This window comes from Cyprinodon tularosa, unplaced genomic scaffold (assembly GCF_016077235.1).
Source record: "Cyprinodon tularosa strain WSP-4 unplaced genomic scaffold, ASM1607723v1 ctg168, whole genome shotgun sequence".
In the NCBI taxonomy this organism is placed as follows: domain Eukaryota; kingdom Metazoa; phylum Chordata; class Actinopteri; order Cyprinodontiformes; family Cyprinodontidae; genus Cyprinodon; species Cyprinodon tularosa.
Genome location: NW_024038513.1, coordinates 430693 through 441484, shown reverse-complemented (window position 1 = coordinate 441484; position 10792 = coordinate 430693). Strand labels below are relative to the sequence as shown.

Genomic DNA, 10792 nt, shown 5'->3' with positions numbered 1-10792 from the left:
ATCATTTCTGAGAACATTAAACTTTTATCCTATTTGTTGCTTCTGCTTTTTAGTCTAAAGCTGCTTCAGCTGCAATGACTGCATGTGAGGTAATGCCTCATTCCTCTACGGTAGTAAAGAACCCAAAGGTTCATTCTGTTCTGTTCCCTCAGCCGCGCCCAGCTGGACAGGAGGCCAGCCAGAGTGAAGGAGCCCCAACCCCCAAATATCACGGGGGGAAAAAGTACAGATGAGGTCCTGAAAAAAACCCTAAAAGCATTTTTATATCTCTGAGCATCGTCACACCGTCTCTTTCTTCTTTTTACGGCCATAGAATCTTGATGCCTTTTTCCAAAAACGTGAGAGTTTGAACAGACCACTGGGAAGTGGGGGAGGGGGGGGGGGGGCACCAAGGGAGAAAAGTCTCCCTTTTTTGCTTTATTTGCTTATTTATTTGGGGGGGAAAAAAACTTTTTTCTTATCAACAAAAAACCCCTTAAGTTTTTTTTATCAAGCCTGTTTAGTTTTGCCCCCTCCCCACACTTGATGCCCTGTATGCAGTCGGGGGGGCGGAGCCCCGGTGCCGAGTCAGGATGATGAAGCACTTATAGATCCAGGAGGACCGAGTTTAGGCCCTAAAGGCCTTTATATGAAGCTGCTGCAGAAAACAGAAATACCAGATCTCTGACTGCAAGTTCCGACATGTTCTCTATATTCTTGTAGACCTAAAGTCATTTAATGTCTGATAGTTGGAGCCACCAAGCCTGTGGCCCCTGAGGGCCTGATGCTGCAGCAGCTTGGTTTAAAAGAATCTCCAGTGTGAACTAACAGAAAGCTGGAGGGTTAACAGCCTCTTTGCCCCACCTCTGTCCTCTGATTGGCTGTTTCCTGATACACTATAGGACCCCCCCTCCTGCGGGCCCTTCATTATGGACCCAAACTTCGCTGAATCCAGGACAGCAGCTTCAGACTGACCCTGCAGCTCCAACATGGGTAAGTGAGTCTTTGTTTGCTGTGCAGCCGTGCGTCGCTCTCTTCTCCCTGCCTGCTGCATCCTGCAGCTCCAACCTGCTGACAGCTGTCACTCTGAGGGCCAATTTCTCCTGATTCTTTTACCCAGATCTCCTGACTCAGTTAAACAAAAACTGCTGCTCATTTAATCAGGAGCCCTCCAGCTGTCAAATATCTGCATGTGGAAGAAGGAATCTCTGATCTGCACTGAACAGGAGCAGAGATTAAACCGGATTTCTCAGCGTTTACTGATTATAAACATTCCTGGGTTCATTGTTCTGGTTGAGTTGAGCTGTTGTAAAAACAGGAGGTGTATCAGCTTTGATTGGCAGCAGGTGGGTGTGTGCGTGGTCCTCCCTGCTCTGGGATTCAGAGCAGCAACAGAGAGTTTGGAGGATTTTTCCAGTTTCTGTGCAGGGCCAAGGAATGCCTGGCTCTGTGTGGACTTTGGACGGATTCCATAAAGACAAACCGGGCTGGGGGGGGGTGTTATATAAACCTCTCTGTCAAGGTCAGGTCAGCTGAGTCCTGCAGAAACTGGTTCTGGTTCTGGTCTGATCTGGACTGGGATCTGCCGCTGGTTGTTTAGTAACACCTTAGGTGGTTTCAGCTGCGGCGCCTGGGGGCCAAACTGATAGGGACTAATCCTGAGGTCATTTATTGCATTTTGAATTTTGTTTAGTCTCATTTCTTTCCTTTTTCAAGAGTCCCTTTGTGACTTGAGAGGCAGTTTTAAATCAAATCTATTATTATTATTATTATTATTATTATTAAGTTAAAACCACATGATTTCTCATGTGGTTCTACCAGCCAGTGGAGACGGGTTCTTATCCCAAGCAGCTCTCTGGAGATTACTACCTTTGGACAATGAGAAACCTTTAGAGGAAGTTTTAGTTTAGGGGTCTTTAACCTTTAAACCCCAAAACTCATGTAGTCCTGATAGAAGCCAACGTTCTTAGCACCAAATTTTAAATGATAAAACTTATTATTGTGTTTCAAATCAGTTTATTTCTATAGCGCCGATTCACAACACAGGTCATCTAAAGGCACTTTACAGATCATCCAATCATTGATTCAAAGTTTTCTTTTTAAGGAAAAACAGTTGACTTCATTGACTCTTCAGCAATCACTCACACTAAGCATGCTTGTAGCGACAGTGGAGAGGAAAAACTCCCTTTGAACAGGAAGAAACCTCCAGCAGAACCAGGCTCAGTGTGAGCGGCCATCTGCTGAGGCCCACTGGGGTTCAAGGAGACAGAAGCAGACATAGAAAAAGAAGCATAGATACAAAAGGCAACTGTCAACCAGCTCCACAGGCGGCCCTGTTTAACACCTTAACGCATCCATTTTGTTTAGAAACATCAGCGCTCCAACTAGTTATCTCTGGTGCGAGCCAACAGAATTGAGAAAGACTTCTGGATGTGGTGAAATATCTGCAAAAGGAAATCTGTTGCTATTTATTCATATTTTAAGGTTTAGAAATGAGGGAAAAAGAGCATAAAATACTTTAATCTGAGAAATTCACATGAAGAGAAAAGACAATTAGGAGAAATTTATTGGTAGAATCAGACCTCGGCAGGAAACATGGCGCTGAATTTTGATAGATTTGCATGAACAGGAGTAAAGAACAGGTCTGCCCTGGTCTGAAACTGCTGGTGGAGTGGAGATAGATGGAGTTGGTCAGTCTGTAGACTGCTGGTTGGAGAGACGGTCTGCTGAGCTTTATGGGGAGATCCAGTGGACTGCGTGAGCTGATACTAGAGCTTCACTCAGGGACCTGGAAGATGGAAGTCCAGTTGGATAACACAGGTTGAGAGAACCTGTCCATCATGAGCAAGCATGAAGCGACAGTGGAGAGAAAAAAACTCCCTGTTGGGAAGAAACCTCTGGCAGAACCAGGCTCAACATGGCGGTCTTCTGCCGGACCGGTTTAGAGGAGACAGGGAACGCAGTAAGAGTCTGGGAGGAATGACGCTCTGATGAAGCTTTAGCTACGATGGTGGAGGAGGGGCTGGAGGGGGGAGGAAACGCTGTCATCTGAATGACGTCACAGCGCATCGCCGCCGCGCACAGGAGCAGACGGTGCAGATCGGAGGCCTTTTAAGATGAACTTTTGATGGTTCAAAGCTGATTGGCTGTTTCACAGGTGGTTAAGGAAAGCAATCAGTTTCTAGGCTCCATATTGTATTTCTTCTAGGACGAATACAATGTTTTTCATCTAGAATGAATAAAATATTTACAATAGATCTAACAAATAACATTTTATTTGTTCTTTTTATCACTGTTGGTAAAAGTTTAACTCATATTCTTTTAAAAACCTGCTAAACTTCCAAAACAGGCTTATGTTATCATCCCATTTAAAACCATTAGGAGCCATGATGGAGGGTCCAAAAAGCCAGTTGTGGCGTCAGACTCTTGTTCTGGTTGATCTTTTGTAGCAAGCTAATAATTTGTTGCTCTTTATTTAACAGAAGTTAAGTTCAGATGGATACACTTTTTTTCTTTTTGGTTTTTACAGCACTAGTGGCTCATTTTTTCGACATTAGGTCGACAGGAAAGGGGATATGAGAGAGGAGGAGAGACATGCGGCAAAGGACCACAGGCCGGATTCGAACCTGGGTCGGCCACGTCAAGGACTGAAGGCCTCTGTACATGAATCGTGCGCTCTAACCAGTGCCATACCTGCACGACCAGATGGACACACTTCTGTGAAAATAAAAATGAAAAGAAGGAAAAGTAAATCCTGAGCAGCAGGGCTCAGAATATGAAGGTTTGGTTCAGATGTAATAGAGATGAGTCGGGTTAAAGATGCACAGTTGTGTTATTTGACCATCCTAAAAAGACCATTTTATACTATGGAGACACTATATAGGGTTGCTTACAAGTCTTTACCATTCCGCCATCAGCACCACTGCGCTCTGTATTCATCTGTCAACTGGCCTCCCTTCACAATCGATGCAAAGTTCATTTGTTCATCTTTATTTACGAGCCCTTCTCTGCCGTTCACCACCTTATTTAGATCAGAGATGGGAAGTAACGAAGTACAAATACTTCGTTACTGTACTCAAGTAGATTTTTCTGATATTTTTACTTTACTACTTATTTTTATGGCGACTTTTTACTTCTACTCCTTACATTTTTACACAAATATCTGTACTTTCTACTCCTTACATTTTAAAAAATTGGCTCGTTACTTTAGTTTTGAATCATTTCAATGGAGTTACCGTTATTATTTTTCACGTCATCAATACCAAATTCAATCTAATTGGATGGGAATCTACGTTGCATTTGACGCACCACTACAAGATGAATCGACAGATTCGGCGGTATTCATTGGCGGCAAATCATTGCAGCTTGGTGGCGGCGGCGTTAGCATAGTAGCATGGACGACGAGATGATTGAAAATGAACACAACGGAGATCTAGTCCTATTGGCAGACATCCATTTAAAATGTAGGCAACGGCATGAAAAAAGTGGTTTCTACTTTTACTTTTAGACTTTAAGTAAATTTACAAGCTTGTACTTTGTTACTTTTACTTGAGTAAAGAAGTTTAATCAGTACTTCCACTTTTACCAGAGTATTTTTTAACACAAGTATCTGTACTTTTACTCAAGTACGGAAAGTGAGTACTTTAGCCATCTCTGATTTAGATCACCTGCTGCAGCCAAACCCGTCACTTCACACACCTGCTCCTCACTTCATTTATAATTACTTATTCCCCAAACCAGCACTACTTTTGGTTTTTTTTCTTTTCAATCTGCTGCCGCTCGTGACTGGAAGACTCTGCAAAATATTCTTAAACTGGATAGACTCATTTCAATTTCATTCTTCAAAACAATTATATAATCCTTGCTCACAGACACTTGCAGCTGCTTCCCTACATTCATTTTTTGGTTGTTTGTTGTGTTTTAATAGTATTTTCTGAATGTGTTACTAATCTATTGTATTTAATTTAGCCCTACTTCCCTTTTCCTAAGTGGTTACTGCATTTGTCAGGCCGCCATTGTGAATAAGAACTTGTTCTTAATGACCCACCTGTAAAAATGAAGGAATAATAAACCAAAAACCAACAGAAAATGGCCTGGTTAAAACACCAACTGATATTAATAAAAAAAAACAATCTACAGCAACAGAGTCTTCCCTAAAGCCTCCTATCTGAGCATAAAGGAGAAAGAGAAAACAGCATTAAGGTTGGAAATATTTCAATGAAATTAAAGCAAATCTAATGCATTTAAATGTGTTGGTTTGATCTGATGATCTAAGGAAATTTCCCCTCCCCCACCTGTTTATTTATATGAATCACTCTATCATCCCATCTATTTATAATACTGCCTCCATGTTGACTGTTAAGACTGAGAATAATATTTTTTATCACTAGTATCAGCATCACTAAAGATGTTTATTCAAATATCCATCAACGTAGTATCTTAACGCCTTTGCAGCTTTAGCTCCGCCCCTTTTCAAGTCTGATCTTTGGAATCAAATATTCTCTTGTATTTTTTTTAAACCGGATCTTAGACTTTTTTTGCATTTTTTTCACAACTTTGCTAGGAGTCGCTAACTAGCTTAGCTCATTTGCACATGCTCAGTATCGTAATGGATTTGTTTACTAAAAACTGATCAAAAACGCAAAAAAGCATAAAACAAAAATGACAAATAATGCTCTAGCAGGATGTGTTAACTAACAGAAAAAAACTCACATGCAACCAGAGCGGGCTTCTGTCGCATAAAACAGATGATAGAAAATACTTCGGCTTTATAACAGATGATAGTTTATGAAAAGATTTATTAACCAAAATAAAAAAAACGGAAGCCCTGAAACAGAGCCTTGCAGAACGCCTCAGGTTATCCTGGTGAATCTTGGCAGAACTGAGCCTGGTTCTGCTGGAGGTTTCTTCCTGTTCAAAGGGAGTTTTTCCTCTCCACTGTCGCTACAAGCATGTTTAGTGTGAGGGATTGCTGAAGAGTCAATGAGTCGATGCAATCAGCTGGTCAAATTGACTGTATGAACTTGTTGAATTCACAAAGTGGAGAGAAACGAGAAGCATTCCAATGGTTTCCCTCCTGATGCGACTGCGCTGACTCTGGATCTGTTCGTTTTTTCAGCCAAGTGTTCGGGATGTGGACCAGGATACCGCACCCCGCTGGACGCCATGAAGGGTGAGTCCGACCCCACAGAGGTCCAGCAGCTTCAGCAGCTTGTAGATTCAGGTCCAGAACCCTAACAGAGACAGAGTTCATGAGAAGCTTCTGGATCCGGCTCCATGGGAACACATTCCCTAAGCAGAACCTTGGGTCTGGTCCACTGTGTGGATTAGAGAAGCAGGGAAACACCAAGTTTGATCATTTGCATAAAACTGTGACAATAGTTTTGTCCTAAAATTAACCTTCAGGAAGAAAGATGGTGGGGATTTCAAAATAAAAGTTACCAGCCATCAGGATGGGCACCCTCTGCCACAGGATTTCACAATAAAACAAACATATATCTGTATCCATATATTTTCTGACTGAAGGTCCACGAGAGGAGATCGTCTATCTGCCCTGCATCTACCGCACCACCGACATCCAGAAACCCGACTATCTGGCCACAGTCGACGTCAACCCTAAGTCCTCCACCTACTGTCAGGTAGAACAAACCCTGGATCAAGTTCTGCTGGACCTGTTTCTGTGTTCCATCTTTCTAAATTCAGCCTTTGTTTTCCTCTCAGCTCTCTGTTGCTTCAGTTTCCTTCTCAGATGTCTCACCAACTCTTCCTCACCTCCTTCACACTCTCCCAGGTTCCTGTTGGTTCTTTTATCAGTTCCAGAGCTCTGGGAACATGTTCCTGAATTCCTTAATGAGTTCCATCTGTGCAGGTGATCCACCGGCTGCCGATGCCCAACCTGAACGACGAACTGCATCACTCCGGCTGGAACGCCTGCAGCAGCTGCTTTGGCGATCCCTCCAAGACCCGAAACCGCCTGATCCTGCCGTCTCTGATATCCTCCAGGATTTACGTGATCGACATCGGAACCGATCCCAGAGCCCCAAAGATCCATAAGGTCTGCATCTATCCAACATGGAGATAGCGAGCAGGGAACATGGAGATAGCGAGCAGAGAACTTGGAGATAGCGAGCAGAGAACTTGGAGATAGCGAGCAGAGAACAAGGAGATAACAAGCAGGGAACATGGAGATAGCGAGCAGGGAACATGGAGATGGCGAGCAGGGAACATGGAGATAGCGAGCAGGGAACATGGAGATGGCGAGCAGGGAACATGGAGATGGCGAGCAGGGAACATGGAGATAGCGAGCAGGGAACATGGAGATAGCGAGCAGAGAACTTGGAGATAGCGAGCAGAGAACAAGGAGATAACAAGCAGGGAACATGGAGATGGCGAGCAGGGAACATGGAGATGGCGAGCAGGGAACATGGAGATGGCGAGCAGGGAACATGGAGATGGCGAGCAGGGAACATGGAGATGGCGAGCAGGGAACATGGAGATGGCGAGCAGGGAACATGGAGATGGCGAGCAGGGAACATGGAGATAGCGAGCAGGGAACATGGAGATAGCGAGCAGGGAACATGGAGATAGCGAGCAGGGAACATGGAGATAGCGAGCAGGGAACATGGAGATGGCGAGCAGGGAACATGGAGATAGCGAGCAGGGAACATGGAGATGATTTGATTTTCTTCCCTTTAAGTATTTGTGTTGCCTTTATGCCACTTTCTTTTCATTGGCGCTTTAAATCGTTGTGTTGCAGAAATGTGCTACATAGATAGACTTGCCTAAACATAGTTCAGGGTAAATCTGGCCAGACCGCCACAGACATGCAGAACCAGAGGCAGCTGAGATGTTGTTGATAAAACATTGACTTAGAGATTATTGTTCAAAGAGGATCAACATTCTTTTCTTATCGGACCTAATCTGAACCTCTGCCAGGTACAAACACAGCAGAACCTTTGGAGGAGGCTCCCAGAGTCTGTGGTACCATGGAGGTTCAGAGATACTGGGTTCTACTGAGGAGGTTCCTAGATGTTTAGAGCAGACTGACGTGTTCCTGTGTGCTTCCTGTCCTCAGATGGTGGAGCCCGTTGATCTGTACTGGAAGTGCGGCCTGGCCAACCCCCACACCAGTCACTGCCTGGGCAGCGGTCAGATCATGATCAGCTGCATGGGAGAGCCAGCAGGGGGCGGTAAAGGTAAGAACTGGATCAGTAGGCGGGTCAGAACCAGAGAGACCCAGACTGTTTCTGCTGGGCTGAGAACATGACTGCTGCTGCTGCAGGTGGGTTCATTCTGCTGGACGGTGAGACGTTTGAGGTGATCGGTAACTGGGAGCATCCAGGCGAGGCGGCCCCATTCGGCTATGACTTCTGGTACCAGCCACGCCACAATGTGATGATCAGCACCGAGTGGGGAGCGCCTAAAGCTCTGGTCAACGGCTTCAACCCCGCTCATGTAAAGGAAGGTCAGTGCTCGCCACTTCCTGGTGTCCACCTAGTGCTCCCAGTAGGATCCAGACTGGGAAAACAGACCAGAAGAGTCCTTCTTAGAACTTTAGTTGTTTTTGTCTCCCACTTTGAGTCCAGTTTGGGCAGAACCAGGCTCCTAAACTTCCTATGAGACCACAGTAAGAACCTGACCACTGACTAGAGCTGTCATGTCCTCTGATTGTGTGTTCCAGGTCACTACGGCTCGGCCCTCCATGTCTGGGACTGGACCACCCACAGGAAGCTGCAGACTCTGGAACTGGGAGAGGATGGTGGCATTCCTCTGGAGGTCCGATTCCTCCATGATCCAAACGCCACTGAGGGCTACGTGGGATGCGCCCTCCGGGGATGCGTCTTCAGGTTCTTCAGGACCCCGGTCAGAACCAAACGAGGGTTGACTGTAGTTTGGGTTGAGTTGTCTCCATGGGAGTCCTTGCTCCTCTGGTCATGTCCAAATGTCTCAGCAGAACTAACTGATTCTGTTGTGTCTGTTTATTTGCTGATGATTCTCTTGTTTCCTCAGAAAGGAGACTGGGCGGCAGAGAAGGTGATCAGCGTTCCCAGCAAGAAGGTGGAGGGATGGATGATGCCTGAGATGCCAAGTGGGTCTGAAGGTCCACCTGAGGTTGTTTCCTGTTTGTCTGCGAAGCTATACCTCACCTGTCTGTCTGCAGGCCTCATCACCGACATCCTGCTCTCTCTGGACGACCGCTTCCTCTACTTCAGTAATTGGCTGCACGGTGACATAAGACAGTATGACATCACAGACCGCAGGAATCCGCGATTGGTTGGCCAGGTCGGATGACATCACAGCTGTCTGCTGCTGATGGCGAAGAGGTGAGACCTCAGAAAGAGGACGCTTACCTGTCTGTCTGTTCCAGGTGTTCCTGGGAGGAAGCATCATCAGAGACAGACCGGTCAAAGTTCTGGAGGACCAAGAAAAACAGGAGCAGCCCCCCCCACGCTTCATCAAGGTATACAGAGGTGCTACCAGCGATGGTTTGAGCCCCCAGTCTCACTCCCAGCTGACTCTGTCTCCCGTCTGTCTCTGTCCCTTACGTCTATCTCTGTCCCTTGTGTCTGTCCCTACCTTCTGTCTCCCTCTGTCTCCGTCCTTCTCGCCTTTCTCCATCCCTAATGTCTGTCTCTGTCCCTCCCTTCTGTCTCTGTCCCTCCCGCCTTTCTCCATCCCTTACATTTGTCTCTGTCCCTTGTGTCTGTCCCTCCCTTCTGTCTCCCTCTGTCTCTGTCCCTCCCGTATGTCTCTGTCCCTTGTGTCATTTTGTCCCTCCCGTATGTCTCTGTCCCTTGTATCATTCTTTCTCTCCCGTCTGTCTCTGTCCCTACCTTCTGTCTCCCTCTGTCTCCGTCCTTCTCGCCTTTCTCCATCCCTAATGTCTGTCTCTGTCCCTCCCTTCTGTCTCTGTCCCTCCCGCCTTTCTCCATCCCTTACATTTGTCTCTGTCCCTTGTGTCTGTCCCTCCCTTCTGTCTCCCTCTGTCTCTGTCCCTCCCGTATGTCTCTGTCCCTTGTGTCATTTTGTCCCTCCCGTATGTCTCTGTCCCTTGTATCATTCTTTCTCTCCCGTCTGTCTCTGTCCCTACCTTCTGTCTCCGTCCTTCCCGCCTTTCTCCATCCCTAACGTCTGTCTCTGTCCCTCCCGTATGTCTCTGTCCCTTGTCTCATTCTGTCTCTCCCGTCTGTCTCCATCCCTTGTGTCTGTCCCTCCCTTCTGTCTCTGTCCCTCCCATGTGTCTCCCTCTGTCTCTGTCCCTCCCATCTGTCTCTCAGGGAAAGCGTATCCCTGGAGGTCCTCAGATGCTGCAGCTCAGTCTGGATGGACGGAGACTTTATGTGACGACGTCCCTGTTCAGCGGCTGGGACAAACATTTTTACCCCGACATGCTGAGGTACCGACCCCCCGTCCCAGCAGAAGTTGGTGTCTGGTGAGTCCAGCACAGCTGGGAGGAGCCCAGAACCTGACCCCAGTCCTGCTTTGTCTTTCAGCGAGGGCTCTGTGATGATGCAGATCGATGTGGACACTGATAAAGGCAGTCTGTCTGTGAACGAGAACTTCCTGGTGGACTTTGGGAAGGAGCCCGACGGTCCGGCGCTGGCCCATGAGCTCCGGTACCCGGGAGGAGACTGCACCTCCGACATCTGGATCTGAAGCTCCGACTGGATCTGCTCTGTTTCTGACCAAAATAAAAGCTTTTGTCTCTCAGAATTTTTTTATCTTCTGATGATTTTCACACATTTGAGTAACAATTAAATCCCAGGAGGTCTGGACCAGTTCTGGACCATCTCCTCTTAGATCTCAGGGAATT

General features: G+C 46.4%; 1 protein-coding gene across 1 annotated transcript; it reads left to right on the top strand.

The window, feature by feature from the left end:
• Positions 1-831: 831 nt before the first annotated feature.
• On the top strand, positions 832-10692 carry selenbp1 (selenium binding protein 1). The gene is made up of 12 exons (XM_038281173.1): positions 832-972; positions 6098-6151; positions 6505-6617; positions 6848-7033; positions 8054-8174; positions 8261-8443; positions 8660-8841; positions 8989-9067; positions 9140-9261; positions 9347-9439; positions 10257-10375; positions 10473-10692. The coding sequence occupies exons 1-12, from the start codon at positions 969-971 to the stop codon at positions 10633-10635; spliced, it is 1419 nt and encodes a 472-aa protein (XP_038137101.1). The 5' UTR covers positions 832-968; the 3' UTR covers positions 10636-10692.
• The last annotated feature ends 100 nt before the right edge of the window (positions 10693-10792 follow it).